This window comes from Bactrocera oleae, chromosome 3, assembly GCF_042242935.1.
Source record: "Bactrocera oleae isolate idBacOlea1 chromosome 3, idBacOlea1, whole genome shotgun sequence".
NCBI lineage: Eukaryota > Metazoa > Arthropoda > Insecta > Diptera > Tephritidae > Bactrocera > Bactrocera oleae.
In genome coordinates this window covers 91,573,081-91,594,653 of record NC_091537.1, presented here as the reverse complement: position 1 = coordinate 91,594,653, position 21,573 = coordinate 91,573,081, and the positions used below count along the sequence as shown (strand labels likewise).

The following is a 21,573-nucleotide window of genomic DNA, read 5'->3' as shown; positions in this document are numbered from 1 at the left end:
AGCAATGTGGGCGGAGCCAAAACCGCTATGGAAACAGATGCGCCACGCTTTATGCTTGCACAAGCAAATACAAACAAAGCAAACAAACGAACAGACAACCGGCTAGTTGCCAGCTTGCTCACACACATAAGCCAGTCATGCCCAGGCACTCACACACACACACATACACGCAAAAGAGCAGTTGCTATACAATAAATGTCAACACCTGAGCGACGAGGCGCTGATGGCGTTCGCGAAACATCCCTTTATTCGTGGTTTCATGCGTCCGTGTGTGTGTGTGTGAGTGCACAGCTAAGCCATAAACCAGTTTCTGAGTCGATTATAAAGCACTCAAAGCAAGCAACACGCACACAGTCACCAACTGGAGTGCACACACACAAACACTGTCGTCGATTTGTTGTCATCCCACCACGCGACCACTTTTATGGCTTCTTATTGCGCTTGAGTTTGTACTCAATGAGTCGAGTGCGACTCAAACCACTTGAGTGTTTTGTATTTTTATGCTAGTGCCGGCCGTTGGGCCAACGCAACCACTACCATTGGCGATATTGTTTTCCTTTTGTAACTGGCACTTCAGTACGTTCGAGCATCTCAAAGCGTTATATGCGGCGTAAAAGTCGGTTGTGTTGTGTGATGTGTGCACTTTAGAGGCGTGATTTCGTTACTGAATTGTCAAGTAGAAACATTCAACGCAAGTTGGGGGATTAAAAAAATAACAACAAATCTTACTAGAAGCCATATTATAATTCATCACAATTCATCATAAAAAATAATCGCAAAACCAAATTTCGTTATTTAAATGCCGCGCTTTAAGTGCTCACGTATTTGATAAAGTGTTAATTAGTAAGAAGAAGAACGAGTCAGTTTGATAATATCACCGGAATATGGTCACCCTAATGCCATACAGTTACTCTGCACCAAGATGTGGGCTAATTGAAAAAATGATTGAACCTAAGGTATCTAAAGTATGATTTTCAAAAAAAAAAATATATACAATTTTAAAAGCAAGTTTTGACAATTTTTTGTGTAAGCGGAATCTTAATATCCAGCACAATCTAAAAGCAATAAGATAAATTGTTGCTATAAAATTTATATAAAAACAAAAAAAAAATGTTAACTTCGGCTGCTTCAAATTTATAATACTCAAATGTGAACTTATTACAGCATAAAAGGGTATAAAAAAATCTTAATCTTGGTTTTGATTGACCATTTTGAGTGGCAGCTATATGCTATAGTGGTCCGATTTGAATAATATGTTTGGAATTAAAGCGCTACCTTGATAATTATTTAAGCCTAATTTTGTCAAGTGAAAAATTTTTCCATGCAAGAACTGGATGTTGATGGGTCAGTTTGTATGGCAGCTTTATGCTATAGTGGTTCGATCTGAACAAATTATTTGCAGATTGTACCGCTAACTTGGAAAATAAATAATCTAAAATTTCGAAAAGATATCTTGTTAAATAAAACAGTTCTCCATACAAGAACTTGAGTTGGATCGTTCAGCTTGTATGGCAGATATTTACTATAATGGTCCGAAATCGGCGGTTCAGACGAATGAGCAGCTTCTTGGGTAGAAAAGAATGTCTGCATAAATTCAGATCAATAGCTCAAAAGATTAAGCAGCAGTTGTCGTATATACAGACAAACGGCTAAATCGACTCAGCTCGTCACGCTATTCATTTATATATGTTAGTATATACTAGTATATAATATTTTTTAGGGTTTCCGACGTTTTTTTCTAGATGTTACAAACTTCGTTACAAACTTTATATACCCTATTCAGAGCATACAATTCGAAAATATGCTGGCTTAAAATGCATCTTAAAAATATATCTTACTCTTAAAACGCTCAACAAAGGTAATTTTTGTATTTTTAATAAGTTGTTTACGGATCAGAATATACCTACTTTTATTACATGAGATTTTTTGATTAATTTGCATAATATATTGTATTATAATAAACTTCTTCAAAAAGAAAGTAGCCGAAAAAACCTCGCTCGAAATGGCCGTCGGTTAGGCTAAACTTAAGTCCAAATTATATTGTACTACACAATAAGCTGTATAACTTCCTAAGATGACGGGTGAACGAAGTATTCACTTCATTTAAATCTTCAGTGCTTCATTAATTTATAGGTATTGCGTGTATAGAAAGTGAACATATCAATATAATGTTTCGATGTATTATGATACAGTGCAAGAATTTGACTATCAACAATATATACCCAATAATACTTTTTGTAGTATGAAAATCACTTTAGTTCATGACGTCATAAAGGCAAGCAAGGGAGGTCTTTGTTTACACTAGCAATGAAGTTTTGACAGTTCATTTGGTTTTTGACATAGCCTACCGAAATATTGTCCATATCATTCTTAGAAAAGTGGTTGTATGTGAAATAATATCTCGAAAATATTTTTTAGTGTTTTTAAATATTCTCAGAGATTGCCACTTTCGAACTTTCGGATTGATAAAGTCGTTAATTAGATATTTTATTTTCACACATTTGCTGCTCAAAGCCAAGTATCCTAAAGGCTTTTTTAAAATTAGGCTACTTGAAATTTTTTGCCCGCTGTCAAATCTTGTGTAACCTTTTATAATATAATTAACTTAAGAGCTACTGAGTTCTCAGTCAAATATTTATGTGAAACTTCATAATTTGAGCAAATTTTTTCACAGTTTCTTTCTTCACGGCTTATAGTCTGAGTTTTCTTCACGTTCTATTTGTATTTCTTGTTTAAAATCTTTTCAAATCGCACGCAACGTAATTGAACTACTAGCACACAATAGTACTCATTTATTTACCTTTTACAACAACGGTAACAGTTTTATGCGTAAGTCTTCCACAGCATATACTAAATGTTTAACTAATTGCTAAATTGCCCGAGCGAATATTTGTAAGCGCTTACATGGCGATTGAGCATAAGCGCATTCGGACTGCAGTTGATTGAATTTGATACCCCTTAATGAGACTTGCGAATGTGGAAAATTTTACTAGAGCATAAATTATTGGAAAGTTATGACATTTGCGTGAAGCCGATACACTGAGAAAAAGATGTGCATAATTGCCTTCTTTGTGAAAGAATAATTTCGCGTGAGAACTTGGTAATTTTACGGCTGAAAGTATTTTAATTGGACCAAAGACATATCTTTGCTCATTAACGCACTTGTTTTCATTATCACCATGTCTGAACGAGCGCAAAATGTATACCATAGTTTTTAATTGCCGAAAGACTCTTAATATGGGCAACACACATACAAATGTATGGATTTATCAATGACTTCAGATTAGTTCTTTAAGATTTTATTACCAAGTTAGTAATTCGGATGCAGACGTGAGTTCTATAATTTATGTTCTTGGGATTCGAAAATGGATTTATTAAATATACGATATGAAATCTATCCCAAATATAAGCTAGTCATCCTTCATTTTCTTTAGTTCCTGGAAGTAAAACGGCGGTAGGCAGCCTGTCGCAATGTAATATTATTTAAGGCATCATACGCTTACAGCTTCAGCGTTCCATCGTCCTAACTTACCTAGACTCTGGAAGAATAAATTCGGAACTAAAATAAGTTAAGATATTATCTGCTATTAATATTAGTCTTTTAGGGATCACGTTCTCCTAGTGACACATCAAGAGTTGGAGTGTTTCGTTGAGAGTTCATCGAATTGCATTTAGAAAATTTGCTCGCATATAATAATGCTTGACTGTCGACAGGAATTTGGATAGCGTTTGGAAACTGCTAAATTGCCAGATCTATCAAAAGTCAATTCCCGTAGAAAATATTAAGGCTATTATTTGAAACATACATTCATTCCTATCAATATAGATTAATGAAATTTGATAATTTTAACGCTTTTAAGCAGAAGAAGACTGATATCTACTACACTCCTATGGTTAAATGGTCGATCCTAACAGCTTATAATGCCTGTCCGTTGTGGTACATAGAGCTCCTATAAGAGTGATCATAAAGACCCGTATGAATAGACGATGCGCTTTGCGTCGTCGGCTATGTCTTCTGGCTCGCCGGCGACATGAAAAAGTTGGACCATGGAGGAGAAAATGCCTGGTTGTTTTCACCTCACCCTCTTCAATACAACTTTGACAATTTCCGATCGACTCGATTTTTAGCCTTACAGCTTGAATGCCTATTGGACAATGTTCAGTAAGAACTCCTATGATTGCGACAAGATGATAACTATACTCCTCTTTTCCCAGCAATTTTTTAATTTTCGCCTCGTTTATCTTGTCTAGAAATGATACCCATTCCTGGAAATCAATTGTTTCTTATATTAGAACTAAGCATTGGGAATTTCTCAGATCAGATCTTTTATATAGGTATACTGATTGTTAAAACTTATTGAGTTGACTTTTTAACTTATTATTAGTACTACTACTAGTAGACTTATCAGCAGTCAGTTAAGTCCTCAATTTTATTGGATTTATTCTGACCCATTTATAACATAATCTTATTCGTTCCGTACCTCATTTCATATTCCCTGGGAACTAGTAAAAAATTGCTCAATTATTTTGTCGTAAATTATTGATTTAAGCACTGTGACTTTAATGATGACAAAACCCAAAATATGAAGTGAAAGAAAATGGGATAAAAACAAATTTAAAAACACTAATTCTCAAACATGTTGACATGATGGCATTAATCAATTGGCGAGAAGCAAAAGATGTGACCTAAAGCTACAACAACAATGTAAGAATGATACGCCAGAGCCTAAAGATACGCTTACACATGTGTCACATAGAAGAACAAACGCAAAACAATATAATAAAAACCAATAAACAAACCATAAAATGATAAAAACATAAAAGCGAGGTTGTGTACAACTGAACACCAACAACAATAAAATCAGGGAAAAAGTTGCACAAGAGGCAAGTGAAACCAGAAATAAAGAGAGGCAGAACACAACAAAAACTGACAACAATAATCACAACAACGACAAATCAATATCATCAAGCGACAATAAAAATTCAACACACCATAATTTTTGATTGTCAAAAGATGGCTTCGAAGAAGGCACGGCAAGAAGAGCGAAAACGAAAAAATATTGAGGAAAAATCAAAACTCCATGAAATTCACCTTATTACGCGACGACGCGCGTTAAGGATGGTTGGATGGCTGGACGACAGTCATTTAGGCGAGTGGACCCCACGCTTCTGCGTTTGTAATTTATGATTTAATTCTTGCGACTATCCTTGCGTGCAACGTGCAACCACAACGCATAACACACGCGGACGAAGGTGTGTGTACCGGGCAATTAACGTAAACTCACCACGCATGCGTCGCAGCACAGCGCAAGCGCGTAGTGGCCAGCGACGATGCGATCGTGCAATGTCACAGGAATGCTGTGGCGATTAGCAGCAGCAGCCGACAGAAAAATTGTCACGCAAGCAACATAATTCAAAATTAAAGAATTTAAATAACTCTACACCGCGCAAGCGCAGCGAATGCATGAAAATCAAGAAAAAAACGAGCTGACTAACTATCGATCTTATCAGCGCCGAACAACACGAATGAAATCACCAATAAAACAAACCAAGTGCACAGCACATAGCATTAAGAATCACAAACAAAAAAAAAAAACACACACAAAACATATGATAAAAGAAAGAGTACAACAAATTATCACTACCCTGGGCTGTTCGGTGCGCCACAACGCCCGAAGAAATCGGGTATAATAATAAACCGAATCATAAGCCGTAAAGACAAAAGCGATTACGATCGCGCACAAGGAATTTTAGTTCGCTGCAACAACGCTTTAGCAGGCGACAAAAAATTCCAACTTACACAAGTACATGTGTATGTATGCATGTATGTGCATGTGTGTGCGCATGCATTTGTCCAATAGTAAAAATAAAATCAGCTAAAGAATGGTTACCAACAGGTATTTGTTGCCACATACTACATACTATTGTTGTTGGCTAGCTCTGACTGACTGCCGTGGGTTAAGGGCTGCTGGGGCACTCGCTGGTCTTCCCCAAGCACATTGGTTGTTGTTAAATTAACGTGCCTTTCGTATACGCTTGCGCCATAAATTAGTTGACAGTTAAATGTGACATGCACGAGATTCAGCTGTGTTCTTAATACAACAACAATAACAATAAAACAATATTGTGAAATGTGTTGAGCTTCAAGTGGACAGTGGATGAAAGCTTCAGCTTTCGGTAGTAAGTTAAGGACGTATTGCCTAATTGAAGTGGGAAATCAAAGAAATTTATCCAAAAATCATGCATCATGTCAGATGCTCAGCTAATGCCAATTTTATGAACTTTTGGAACACATGTCATTTTAGCGATTTATAAAAGTTGTAAAATCTATTTTAAAATATTTTTTCTAATATTCTTTATAATATTCTCAAACTGTAACCAAGTGGTAATGCCACACACCAAATTAAGCAATATTATTGCCGCTGCATAATTTCACCTACTTCTATAGCCAATTCTCGTTCTTTCACATTAACCACTGGGTGGTCACGCGCTTTCAGTGACGTCGAAGCTGTCGAATGCCTCCCGTCGTTCGCCAAGTAACCTTTATCGCCAGGTCTCTTTAGGGCCAAAGGGCGCATAGTTGTGCATGCGCCGCGACAGTATTGACTTGACGACAATTTCGTTTTGCTTCAGTGAAATTCAATTTCAATTTTAACACCGTCTAGTTGCACCAGTATTTGTGTATACCAACGTATGTGGTGGCCTATGCGTGTGCCTTGGTTTGTACTGCCATGCAATCGTATAAAATGCACAGTTATTACAAAATTTAATTGTTACACAGTTAACCGGTGCGCAGCTCATTAATTTCAGCTGCCTTCGTTACACTTTTAACACGCTGCATTTACTGCGTCGAGTTTCTGCTTAATTTTGACTAATGGAATTCGATATTTTGAATTGCTGGTTATTTTCATTTACAGGTTTTTGAGGATTTTAATAACCATCTCGATACCGCTGACATTGGTTGGTTACTAACCTAGGCATATATGTATGTGTTAACAACTTTCAATAGTGCTTAAGTATTTGATAGGTCTTGAAGTCAAGAAAATAGTTCTTAAGTAAGTTAGAATGAAAAATTGAGTGCGTACGAGTAGTCTTCAGTGAATTTCGTACCAAGAGCATTTGTTTCAAAAGAGCTTTATAAACTGTTGAAGATAATGATATCAGAATCTTCGGGCATAGCTCGATGGGTAATGGCGATTTGGTAAGTATTGACTGCGTATCGACTACTATTCAGAGTTAGGTACAGGCAGCCTTTCAAGCTGCCGGACTACGGCAGTATATATCAAGCAGAAGCCTTTGCTATTGAGAAAGCCATATCGGCCGGATTTCTTGGAAAGCAGTCCAGGACACAAAAGCATCGAGGACACTGAGATAGTGGACGATATTGCCAAAATTGGTGTACGAATGTCATCTGAAAACGTGATCAACATTGGTGGACTCATGCATTGTCCATACGACGATCAGGGCAAGAGCCTGGCAAGGAAAATCAAAACTCCAAACGATATAGGAACATGATTGGAATACTCACTGGTTACAGTCTGGTGGCGGCACATAAGAAAATTACAGGAAATGTCAGAGTAAGGCACTAGTGAAACAATAGAGCATATGGTGTGCACAACGCTTTAAGTATTCCTCTCACCTCCAGGTATGAGGTGATTGAAGAGGTATCGTTAGTGAAGCTATAGAATCTGTTAAAATTCGCATCATAACGTAGGACCGAAACTGATCATTAGCCTACCAGACTAACCCAACCTCTCTCAGATTCGTTCAAAACTAATTGGAGAGACTGATGAAATCAGTATATGTTGACTTGCTCATTGACATCGTTGTAAAACTTTTTCATTTGACATTGTCCAAGTCAACTGTACTATCTCCGAAAAAGATAGTTCGGATGGGATTACTATAAGTTGGTATTGTTATAAAGCAAATCACATTTTTTTTTAACAAAATTCGATTTTTCTCGCGATTTTTTTGCGATCTTACACAAATTCGACCTCATTGCTCTGTTTTTCACTAATATTAAAAAAAGAGTTAGCCAAAGTATAAATGAAAAATTGATTACTTCCACAGTAAAATGTAATTTATGCCATAATCGTAAGTTTCGGAAGCATTTTTATTTAATTTATTTAACGCATTTAATGCTTACGTTTCCTCACGCCAGCAGACACATCAAAAATTCCCACGATTATCATATGCGAGGCAATACAAATAAAATTAAAAATATTATATCAAAATAATTACATATAAATCTTCACGAATTTACATAATAAAAGCAAGGAGCAGACATTTACTTAACAGACACACCAAAAACCGCTGAAAAAGTGCAAAAATATTGCAAATCATAAAAAATATTGACGCAACTGCTATTGGGTGCTGGCAGGTCCTAAATATACACATACATATATATATTTACATGTATACGATAAAGAAGTGTGCAGGCGAAAAGAACTGATTTCAGCTTTCCAGGAAGGCGAAGAAACGTCAGCAAAAACCAGAAGTAATATTAAAAAAAAAGAAATAAAATAAAGTATATAATTTAAAAAAAATAAATAAGTATATTCTCGCATAGAACTGAGGTGCAAAAACGGACAGAAATCAAACAAAACTGAACTGAATAGAAACGTTAAACAAAAGTAAGAAAATAAACTTGCATTTAAAGAAAAAAAAGAGCACACTCGCTTGGCGCTAGTTAATGCAGAAGTCGCCGCTTTAAAATCCAAATAAACACAACAAACAATTAAATAAATTAATGCGACAAATATACGAGTACGGTGACAAATATACCGTAAGCATATAAACAAATACCGCCCGGCGCATTTTGTAAACCATTTGCGCGCTTTAAGCGCTCGAAAGTCAGTTGACTGACTGCCGTCAAGGCGAAGGCGGTAGCTTCTGTTGTTTTTTGTTTTTGTAAATTTGCCTTGCGAGTTTTTGTTTATTCCCTGCGCACAAATGTAAACGTGAATGCAAAGGTTTATGCAAGCATTTATTTAATTTGCTTTTTATTTATTTTTACACTGAAATATTTTTATATTTATATTAAATATACGAGCATAGGCGATGGGAACGCTTAGGCGACGGCGTGAGCACCTACGGAGATCGGCGCAACGGTTGGCTATGCCTTTGTTTAACTAAATGCAGTTTGCCGATGCAACAGTAATCAAATAAATGTGAAAATTATAAATAAATTGTGGATATAAATGTTTATTTATTTTTGTAGAATACTCTTTGTGCAGTCTTATATGTGGGTCTTATACTGTCTAAAAGTTATTCTATGTTAGACGTTTTGTGTTATAAAATGCAAATATTGAAACGAATGAAAAACGTTTATGCTCTAGTTTTTGAAGTTTCTAACATTTTTACTTATATTAATTTTTTTCTATTTTTTTGCAGGTCAAACGTCCCAAAACAGAGCACACGGATACAAATGAACGAAATCGGTGAGTTTACAAAAGAAATTATAATTTTCTTAAACTTAATATATATAAGTATGTATTTACTACAGGAACTATCCTCCTGTAAGCGAGTAGCAAAAGATATAGCGACAACGAGTTGAGAATTCGTTGGCTTATAATAAAAGCGCAGTTTCTAAATGATCTTTCTCGATCATTTTTATTTTTTTCAAATCTTTTTTATTATTATGTAGTTACTCCCAATACTCGAATATCTCAACTTTGTGAGAACAAAACACATTTTAAGTTTTCAATATATTGTAATATTTCAAAATTCGTGGCATCGTCTTGATTTACTAATACTTTGATGTTATTTGTTAGGCGTCGCATCCATTTATTTATCTATTCCTCAAACTATAGTGCTGACAGTTGTACATCTTACCTCACAAGGGCAGGTTTTTAATATATCTGGAAGATTTGTAGATCGAAGTTGTGACACCTATTTTCAAAAATAAGATCAGTTATATTTTTTTAAAATTTTTCTGTTTTCAGTTCTCACTCATATATTTGAATATTTTTATAGTTCAAGTATGACCAATCATCAAAAGTGATTAAAATTATGATATCCCAGTTAAAAATTTTAAAAAAGATTGTGCTGTAAAGGGTGTCTATAAATGATACAATGTTTGAGTTCTGCAGTGGCTGTTTAAATGTCAGAACCGCTGATATCGGACCACTATACGATATAGTTGTCTTACAAACTGAACGATCAAAATCAAGATCTTGTATGAAAACTGTTTATTTCAAGAGAAATCTTCATGAAATTTGGCACAGGATATTGCCAAAGCAATGCTACAATCTCCGAACACATTTTTCAGATCGGACCACTATGGCATAGAAATGCCATAAAAACTGAAAGATCAAAATCAAGTTCTTGTATTGTATTGAAATCATTATTCAAGGCAACGCTACAATCTTCGAACATATTATCGTATATTCATCATCATCGGGGCACTATAGGAAATAGCTGCCATTTAAATTGACGGATTAAAATCAATATAAAGATATTTTTATACTCTTTTATACTGTAAGAAATGTATATGCGAATTTACCGTTTCTTTTGTTTTTTATGTACAATACTTGTGTACAAAACAGCCAAAATGGCACCTAAAAAGTAGTTTTCGGTTCTTCCAATATTTCTACAATCCAATTCATAGTTTAGAAACGAAAATAAAAGGCAGACCACTTCAAATATTTCTTAAAACCAGCGACAAATGAGAAATAAATTAAATTTTTTATATTTAAACGACAAATTATGCTCGCGTAATTTTTCAGCACACTTGGAAAATTAGAAAACACTTACGATCTTATGAGCACGTATAACAAATAATATTAATCTCCAATTTGTATAGAAAAAAATTGTAACAAAACGCTTAGGAATTCCACTGAAACACTGCCTGTTCTTTTCACATTTTGCATATGTGCACACAAACACACTCACACGCCTACAAACCCAAGCACTCGCTCGTTAAAGAACATGTGTAAGAAATTCATAGAAATTTATGTCACAAATCTTCCGAACCACTTTTCAATTGGTACGAGTACGCACTCGTTGCGATACTTGTTCGCCTAAGCGGTTTATGAGTGAAATCAGAAAACAAAAAGGACACCAAATGAATGTGTAGAAAAAGTGTCACACAACTGCAGCAATTTTAACACTTCACGAGAGTCAGGCGTATGGCATTTAAATAAGGCTAAAAAAAAATGAAAGCAAAAAAAAAAAAACAAAAAAAATTCTAAGCATTTGAAATACGCTTAATACTTAACGCTTGCGCATGCGCATACGTTGATTGCATCTAAGTATGTGTGAAGGCTAAAGCAACCTGCTGCAGATGCTGCGGCCAAATACAGGATGCGCCCACTACTTAAGGGATTAGGCTGTTGAGACGAAAAAGTAACAATACTGAGGAACGGAGGCGTAGGTATTCAGTGGGTCATGTGTGTATTTTATATATATGTTTGTATAAAAAGTGTATCACATTTAATATGTATATAGTTTTAAATATGATCAAATTTGACCCGGACTGACCGAAAAAAGTACTCACGTACTTTAATACAAAGCCTTATAATCGCCCTCAAAAGAGGCTTCTGAGTAAATAGAAGCATGCCAATGCATAACCCAATTTCCATATACTCAGCCGTGGCTTAGGATGGTCCTTACTGCGCCATTCGCTAGATTATTGAACAGTTTCGACGTCATATTCAGAAGGCCATGTATCGTTGCCAGATAAGATGTGTTCGATGAATGTAGGGTCCTCGACTCGCTTGAGGTAAGTTTCCGATGACTTCACGACCCTCACTGAATGCTTTTTGCACACAAATACTTGCCTTCGTGATAAATTTGAGTGCCTGAAACATTTCTGCAATATTCTTAACGATCAATTTTTATCACTTAGATTTACGCGCTCAGTTAATATGCACCAGTCCGGGTCATATTTGATCAGTTTATACATATAGCAAATGCAAGCATTCTACAATAAAAGACTACAGCAGACGATTAAAAATCATTTGTTCGCGCAATTTAAGTCTGGCAACGCTCAGAAAAAATTTTAATTATTAAAACTAATAAATAAGTGCCACATCTATCAAAGCTGCAACAGTTATTAAGTTTCCACAATATTGTACACAAATGCAATAAACAATTCGGGTTCATTTATTTTACGCACAGCTGTATTTTCATACAAAAAACATAAAAGTAATAATAAAAGTTCACAATAACTCTACATTAGCTATTAAATTTCACCTAACTAAATTAATCACCAACTCAACTCTATAACATACATACATACACACATATAAACATTAACATGATTATACAAAAACATATGCTCACATACACACACACTCGCGCATAAACTAGTGTTGCTCATAACCAAATGAAGCCTTACAATTCTCCCTCTCATATTTCTGACGCTTTGGAGACATTTATTGAATTTCATTACAACAATAATGTGTTATGCGAACAGCATTAGCTACAGCACCTATGCAGCAAATTACAACAACAAATGGCAACAACTAAAATATGATCGACCAGCGGAGCGACAATGAACTTCATTTATCATCGAACAATTATGCATAGATTTGTAAATATGCATGCATGTATGTATGTAAATATGTCCGTAGAAGTACCGCACGAGACAAGCGCGGCAAGCAGCTGAGCAGTGTTGAATCAAATGCTTGTCAGACCAATTTTAATAGCAAGAAAAAGGATGTCAAATATTTTCCCATGCTCACCGCTGTAACGGTATATATATGTTTATGTGTGTGTGTGATTGAATCCCACAAGAGTCCACCTCAACACCCTTTCTCCCACACTGAAGCAGCAGACAAATTTCATTCATATACTCTGACTTATGCAGATTGCTGGGTTACATAATTGTGTGTATTTCTATAATTATGTATTTATGTATTTATATATATGTGTTTGTGTGTTTGCCTCGTCAACCACACGCCACAGCATGCAGGTGTCAGATTCCATTGTAAAAATGTCACAAGAAACTTTTTTCGGGAGTCTCATTTCCATGTCATTCTAAAATGATAAGTTGTGTTTGTTGTTGTTGCTTTCCTCTCAATTAGCTGTAAGTTTCTAATTTTGAAAAATTATAACAAATTTCTCTATTGCTAGCACTTACAACTCTTCCTTCGCGCTCCTATCCTACAGCATGTTGTTATTTTTGTTGTTGTGTTCGATGTTTTGTTGTTGCTAAAGCGTGTTGATTAATTGTCAGATCGCGTAACAGTCAACTGTGTGACACAGCGGCGGTTTGGATTCATAAAAAATGAAATATTGTAATATAAAAAAATTATAATGATTCATAATGTTTTCAATCTTTCTAGTTTTTCCTTTGTTATACTATTTAAATGAAAATAAGGGTATAGTTTTCGACATAATCTTCAATTAGAGCAATCGGTTTGCTGTAATGGCCCCCAAATGTTCAGTTGTGTGAAGCTTCGAATCCTACAAAATAGACGATCCTTTCTATTTTAACCTCCTCATTTGACGAAAAAAGAGCATCAAGACACTTGTTATGCCTTTAGCTTGCTATTTCTGGGTAATTTTTTTCTTCCTATCATTCCTCCGCATGTTTTCTTTAATGAAGAGTCCTAATAATTGAAATCCTTTCCTGCTGCTGAAGAATTTCAAGGAAGGGTCTGCGAGTCGCGACGCCTATTACATACTTGTCCGTTACTACTCCTTCTTTCAGATTTTTCGGTGCTTTCTTCGAAATTGTATTACTAAGGGTTTTCTATTAGAGCTTAGGTTAAGTAGATGAGCATATTATATGATTCTTAAAACTTAAATCTTATGAAACTTTGATCATGATAGCTTTTTGTCTATTTAAAACCTGACGAACTAATTCCGTATCTCCAAGGATTCCAAGTTACGCTTTAGAACCCGTAGAAGACTAAAAATGTATTTCTAACAACAATTTGGATCTTTAAGTTGCTTAAAGTGAAGAAGGGAGTTTAGTCTTGATTAAAAATTAGCATTTCTTGACTCTATGCAGTTTTGTCGTAACAAGTTGAACTGACGCATAATCTGGGCATCGAAAAACCAACTTAAGTTTGTCAAGCAAGCTTTGCCGATATATGCGATATAAAGTCAGCCGGTAGTTTGAAAATCTTTCTATTAGGTATATGGGGGCTAAAGGAATTATTGAACCAATTTTTGACATACAGGCATATTATTTTCAGGGAAGTTTTCTCTTTGAATTTTTATAACATATTTCACAGATTGACCGATATTTTCGATAAAATGTTCGCTGTAGGAACTGGGGCCGACATATTTGGTGTCTGGGGCTTGAATAGTTTTAGTCCGATTTGAATAATTTTTGATAATAATTATAAATTACTTCTTAATTTTGTTTGAATTTGTTTTAAGAAGCCTCTATACGAACCCCTGTCTACATTTATATAATATATAAATCAATATCCAAAATCAATTCAATCAACCTGACAGGATATGATGTTTAGCGGTCAACTGTCAATCATTTCTAACTGGAGTTATCTGTTACTAAATTTCCAGTTGAATGCATAAAATTATACGCGTGTAGTATATATGTATATTTATGGTATATAGCAGCATATGTTTATATATGCTTACTGTCACTTAAATTTATAACCGTCATCAATCGACTTTTAAGACAACTTTTAGACTTCACTTCAACCTCGTGTGTATGTATGTATATAGGATGTATACTAAAAGGTAGATATAACAAAAATAAAAAGTTAAGGTTATACCTATATATAGTTTTTGCGGCAAATTTCGGCCAAAGCGGCAGAAGATACATAAAGGAGCAACATTTGCCGTACACATGTTCACACGTGGTCGCCAGCGAGGCAGAGTCCAGCCAAACGGGCAACGAATCAAGTCAAGTGTGTCGCTAAATGTGACCGAAGTAGATGATTAGGATGTGCACAGTTTTACTATTTTTTATTGTAAGTCTGCATAGTTTCGCCTATTTAGTTTAATTTTATATATATGTGTGTATGTGTGTATGCGCCTATGTACATATGTATGGCTATATGCAGTTAACTTGTAGCATACTTTAATGCAGCTCTAAAACAGCCGCTAGAGACACTTGACAGCAAATGAAGTGTGCGCCCACGTATAAATACACACACACAATTACATTCACATACACATACAAACAATAGTAGTATATATGTACATACATCAGCACATAACAACATGTGTGTTGCAGTATTTCACCGTTTTATTTTCGCCCTGCTTAAGGATGGAACACTTGACTTTTCTGCTGGACATGTATGGTTCAAGTGTTTATTTTTAATTTCCTTTTCAGCTTTCCATTTCGTTTAGTTTTTTCTCCACGTCAATTCGCTCTTTGTGTTCTATGGTTGTTGTATTTATTTTATTGTTGTTAGTGTTGTTAACGTTTATGTTGATTTTTATGTTTGTCCCAAGAGTTATTGATTTTTTATTGCTCATTTTGGTCGCCGTCGTAGGCGACATTTCCAGCGTTTTGTTACTTTACTTCTTTGCTTTGCTTTGTTTTATTTTTCTTTCTATTTCTTTGCGTTTAACGTTTAAGTATTCTATTTATTTTTATTTACCAATCTTTCTGTCCACTTTTCTCATAGTTCACTGCCATTCACCAGCAATTCGTGGAACTCTGGGTAATAATTCTCGGCTTTATTAGCCCATTTGGCTTGTGGAACTCTAGCTCACATTAACTCCAATTTGGTGCTTTGTCTGTAGAGTAGATCGAAGTGAAAATCTACAGATACGGCAGGCCTATAAAATATAAATAGTCAAATTATTTGATTACTCATTTGATAAACTCCATTAAAATGCTAATTAAGCGCCTAGAAGAATACATTATTATTTTTGCGTTGAGTAAAAAGTATTGGAAAAATTAATGAAATACTTTGAAACACCTCTTTTGGCGACCGCTTAAGGTCTTACGAATAAACCGGAGCCACCTATAGTATTTGGAGCAATTTCCAGTTTACTGTTTGTTCCTCACTCCTAAGTTTTTAGCGCAGTGTTAGAGAAGTGTTTACATATCTGGCTTTGGGTTTTAAACTATAACTTATTCTAGATCTAGAATGATGATTTCCTGAACTCAGACTAAATATAATCGAATCTACTCATATGTAACCGGATCAGATCTGAAGGTATCTATATCGAAGTAAAGGCTGGACTGACAAAAAAACTACAATTTCACATACTTTAATACAAATCTTTATTATCGCCAATACAAGCATGCCAATGCTTAATTCAATTTTTTATACATTTATTAGAAGCCTTGGTTGGGATGGTCTTCAATGCGTTTAGCGATTTATTTGTTCAGTTGGGTCCTCAGCTACGTTGTCAAGCACCTCCTATGCGACTTCTTTTTGATGTCGTTTTTGAAAAAGATTAACATCTTTTGGTACGAGTCTAGCATTGACATGCTTCATGCCCAAGACTTTAACCAAAATGTGTTGAGTCGATCCATTAGATCATATGTTGAAATCCTCTGCTCTCTCTGATGCCAACACGACGATTTTCAAACAGTGTTTATTTAATTTTTTCGATGTAATCGTCATTAACAGTAAATTTACCAAAACACACACTAATTGTTGTATCGAGTTAACTTCCCACGCACATAAAGACGGGTTGTACCAATCTGCGAAAAAAACGTATCGATTCGGCTTGCACGCGCAGTTTTAATATTAATAAAATAAACCTCAACCTAAAATATCTAAAAAATAATGACTTTTTCTTCACTTCCAGCCTTTGTTCTCAAACCACCGCTCAATCGCCGCATCATCAGCAGCAACAGCAACAACAACAACAGTCACAGCAGCCTCAACACCATACTTCACAACTTCATCCTCACTCCCTGCCACATACACAGTCGCCGCTGGGCGGAGCTGGCGCCGCTTCCTCCGCTACGTCTGGTCAATGCAGCCCACTGACGCTGCCACCACAATCACAACCGCTGCAACCAACAATCACTTCGCTGGCGTCACTCAGCGGCCACTACAATGCGGCGCCCAACCTGAATTCAAGCTGCAGTCTTTCATCCGGGCTAAGCGCATACCCTTCACTTAGCTCCGCTGCTGCTGCTTCATTCACGCAGTCGCCCGGCAGTAGTTTCTCCACATATCAGCATCCACATGCGACGGCTGAAGGCGCGTCGAGCGGTGTCGATGGTACAACAGGTCTAAATAATGCGGGAGCTACGGGAGCGGGGCGACATGCGGACTTAGGTATTGGTGTCGGTGGCAGCGGTAGCGCTGGTATGTCGCACTGGCTGCCAGCTGAATCCCATTTGACATCTGTGAAGTCGGAGAATCGTAGTCCGGGTCTTAATAATAGCGGCGGCAGCGGTGGCGCATCTAATGTGAATGCTGTCGGCGCCGGCATTGAGACGCAGTCTGCGCTGGGCGGTAGCAACGCTGCACAGTTGGATGGCGGCAGCGTAATGACGGGCAATGGTGGCGTCCCAGGTAACAGTTCAATCTACAGTTGCTCATCGGTTGGTGTTAGCGGTCTGAGTGGCATGGAGAGCAGTGTGGCGGGCATTGGCACAAACTCCTCCTCCAGTGCTGCTATGGCGGCGGTGAATTCCTCCGCTGCAGCAGCAGCCGCGGCGGCTGCGTACGACACCAGCAAACACGATTACTACAACTACTACAACAGCATGCAACAGTATACGCCACCTTTCTACTCCACCTACGGCACGCCATACACAACGGCAGCAGCGCGCGCTGCCACCAAAATCGAACCCAGTTCGCCGTACTTAACTTCATCGTACGCCACTGCGGCAAGCAACAACAATTCCTCTCAGCTCTATCCAACCGCTTACGGTTACAACAACTTTGCGCAATTCGGCACAGCTGCAGCAGCGGCAGCGCAACAGGACTACAGTGGCTATTACAATGATCAGTACGGCAACTACTACAACCCAGCCAGCTATTCTCCATACGCCGCCGTTAGCTCACCCAGTTCCAGTGCTGCCAGTCATGGCTTCCATGTAGGCGCTTCCAATTTATCCGAGAGTCCCACAGACACGCACTCGACCACACCGGTGTTGCATGCCACACATTCACCGCATTCGCCGTTGCCGATCTCACCAAACGCTAACGCTGCCACGTTAAGCACAAACTCCACAGCGGCAGCATCGGCGGCACACGCCAAGAGCACACCCACTAGCAAGAGTGGGCGCTCGCGTGGACGTCGCCATCAGCAGCCAAGTCCAACGCGCAGCACTACATCAGACACACCAAACAGTGATGCGGCCAAGCCGCCAGAACGCGTTTTCATCTGGGATCTGGACGAGACGATCATCATTTTTCATACGCTACTCTCCGGTTCCTTCGCCAATCGTTACACCAAAGACCAAAGCACGCTGCTGACGATCGCCTTCCGCATGGAAGAGATGGTCTTCAACATGGCCGACACGCATTTTTTCTTCAACGAAATCGAGGAATGTGATCAGGTGCACATCGATGATGTGTCCTCCGATGACAACGGGCAGGACTTGAGCAATTACAATTTTGCGACGGACGGTTTCCATTCGGGTGCGCCACCTGGCGCTCCACCAAATCTCTGTCTGCCGACCGGCGTGCGAGGCGGCGTCGACTGGATGCGTAAACTGGCGTTCAGATATCGCAAAATTAAGGAGATCTACAACACCTACAGGGGAAAGTGAGTACCGCCATTGCCATCGCCAGACAAATATTTATTTATTAAATTTCCAATTTCTATAATTGCAGTGTTGGCGGTTTGTTGGGTCCTGAGAAGCGCGACGCATGGCTGCAAATACGCTCGGACATCGAGATGGCCACCGACAACTGGGCCTCGTTGGCCACCAAGTGTCTGAATATGATTGCACAACGCGAGAATTGCGTGAATGTGTTGGTGACGCAGACGCAACTGGCGCCCGCCTTGGCAAAAGTATTGCTCTTCGGGCTCGGCGGCATCTTTTCCATTGAAAATATCTACAGCGCACACAAGATCGGTAAGTGTTCGCTTACAGCAATAAAACAATAATGCACTATTATTTAGTTTATTTTTAAACAATTTCGTTTTCGTTTGTATTCAGGCCACGACACCTGCTTCGAGCGCATTATGACGCGTTTCGGACGCAAGGGCACCTACGTCGTGATCGGCGATGGCACGGAGGAGGAGAATGCGGCGAAGACGTACAATTTCCCCTTCTGGCGCATATCGTCGCACAGTGATATACGCGCGCTCTACACAGCGCTCGACATGGGCTTCTTATGAAAGACGCGCAGCTGCTTGTGGGTATATTGCGCGGCAATTACACTGTAAAAAATCTGAGTTAAATGATGACTATTCTAATATTAACAATGCTTAACCACTTAATTAAGCGAAAATCTCTTGCATGTAAATTAAATATTATTGTAGCTAAGCAAATGTACGCACTAAAGATTAAAAGACTTAATCATTGTATTTAGTAAAAGTAAAGTATAACTATTAAATAAATAAATAAATAAAATAAAATACGTATGAATAACACTGAAAATTTGAAAACACAAAACATTAAAAAAAATTTTTTTCTGCCTAAATGCGTTTGAACTGTTTGACTGTTGAACTATTTCTTGAACTGTTAGCTATAATGAAATTTTGCATACAATTGACCAACCTCCACTTAAATAATTGAAATAAAGCATATTCAAGATCGTTGAAATTACAAAAACAATTTAACCAAAAAAGCTTCATAAATTTTTCAAATAAATGTTCTTCTTCTACGCTTGTAGAGAAAAAAACCACTTGTACCCCAAAATTTCAATTATATATCATGTATATTAGATTTGAATAGCAATTCCGAAATCTGTTATGCTGTCATCTAAACGTTAATTATTTGCTAACGATGCCAGATGTAAAGTTTCCACGTAACATTTAATGAAGTACATAATATACATAGATGCCAACCTGTATAAATGCATATTCAGGCTAAAACAAATTTAATAATTAATAAAATAATAATATTAAATTTCTAAAATCATTAATATAGTATTTTAAAGTTGAATCCAATTAGTTTATAAAGTAGCAATGACAATTTTCTGGAAAAAATTGAAGCAAAATAAAATAAAATGCACTAAATTATATGAACGATTTGAGTTTTCTTCCAAAACGAGGTAAAGATAGTTAAGAGGTAATTATGTCATCAGAGGGCATGACTATACTTGTATTAAGTTTTTCGACTTGTATAAAATATTCGTAATAGTTTTAGAGTAAATATTATTTAGTGTATAAATTTCACTAAATTCATTTTAAAACATTTTGTTAGAAAAATGGACTTAATAGAAACTAAAAACAAACTAATAGAACTATCGGATATCTCTGATATATACTTCGAACAATATATATTATATACAAGTACGTATCTTATAAAAGTCAAATTATTTGACAAGAGAACTGAAAATTGAATATTACTGAAATATTCTTGAGAAATATTTTATTGGATGTCTAATCATCTGATGATCAGTGGTCGTGGTGTATTCATTAAAGGGTTATATCCACTTGCAAGTCAGAAAAAAATAGTTTTTTATGAATTTTTTTAAAGAGGGATTTTATTTAATAAATAAGTTAAAATAATGTTCATTTACAGAGTTTAAAAAACTTTAATAATCTATGATTTTACTGTAAAAATTGTGGATTTCCTTGATCCAGTAGCCGATCTCTAGGAGGACCTTCAAGCAAAAGTATCGTCGTGGTGAAACGTGATCCGCCTTCGGCGGTTCGTTTTCCTGATTTCTTCAAAGACAACTGGCAAACAAATGATTGTGTATCACTCAGAATTTACTATTCTCCGTTGTTCTATTGGTATGGTTGCTACATGTCCAGTTTTTCCAAACAAACAGGAAACCATTTGCTTGGAAGTGCTTCGTGTGCAAACAACTTTTGTTGAATTCGGCTCATCTGAAAACACGCATACAATGGACTGCTGTTGATTTTCGGGCTCAAAACCGGAAATCTACGATTCATTGCCTTCGACGTCATAGACGTGTTTTGAAGAACTGCTATCGTATTTATTTAAAGGTTTCTCTCGACTAAATGACATGAGCCGTTTTTTGAGCGAATGTCAAATTGTATGGGATGCAAAGTGAACACACTCTTTTATTTACAGTCAAATGTCCATGCAATATTGAATGTGTGCCACTAATGCCTATAGTTGTCTTGATCTCACGATGGGGTACATGACGTGAGATGAGCCATATCAGTTTGCACCCAGCATTAATAATTTTCGCAATTGAGCAATTGATCTAAAACCTCGATTGAATCCAACATATCATGGATAAACGCTGATCCTTAACGGAACTTCACCACCAATCACCATTTAATTAAGTTTATCGATGCACTGTTGCTGAGTTAATCCAAGTCGAAAGTTATAAAAAATAATCGTGTTCGCGATTCAATTTAATCTTTTGGCCGAGATGAATATTTTAAGTTACTTTAAACAAAGCTAATAGCAGAGTATATAAATTTATTTTATTTATATACATATTATATATATTTATTATTGAACATTTTTAATCATCTCAGAAATTAGTTAAAGTAATTGAATTGAAATCAGCTAAAATGTCATATAATAAAATAAAAGAAAAAAATTAAGATTTATGATATAAACGTTTGTATTCG

General features: G+C 36.7%; 1 protein-coding gene across 2 annotated transcripts in view; it reads left to right on the top strand.

The window, feature by feature from the left end:
• The window catches only part of eya (eya transcriptional coactivator and phosphatase 2), a 56,807-nt gene extending 36,764 nt beyond the window's left edge, over positions 1-20,043 (top strand). Inside the window, exons 1-5 of one of the 2 annotated variants that reach the window (XM_014239853.3) lie at positions 533-956; positions 9,394-9,440; positions 16,693-18,612; positions 18,681-18,925; positions 19,010-20,043. In XM_014239853.3, coding sequence (XP_014095328.2) covers positions 885-956; positions 9,394-9,440; positions 16,693-18,612; positions 18,681-18,925; positions 19,010-19,191 — 2,466 coding nt within the window. In that variant the 5' untranslated portion in view covers positions 533-884 and the 3' untranslated portion in view covers positions 19,192-20,043. Of the gene's footprint in view, positions 1-532; positions 957-9,393; positions 9,441-16,692; positions 18,613-18,680; positions 18,926-19,009 lie in introns of those variants that run through there. The other variant, XM_036359985.2, reaches the window with a different exon arrangement.
• Positions 20,044-21,573: the final 1,530 nt, after the last annotated feature.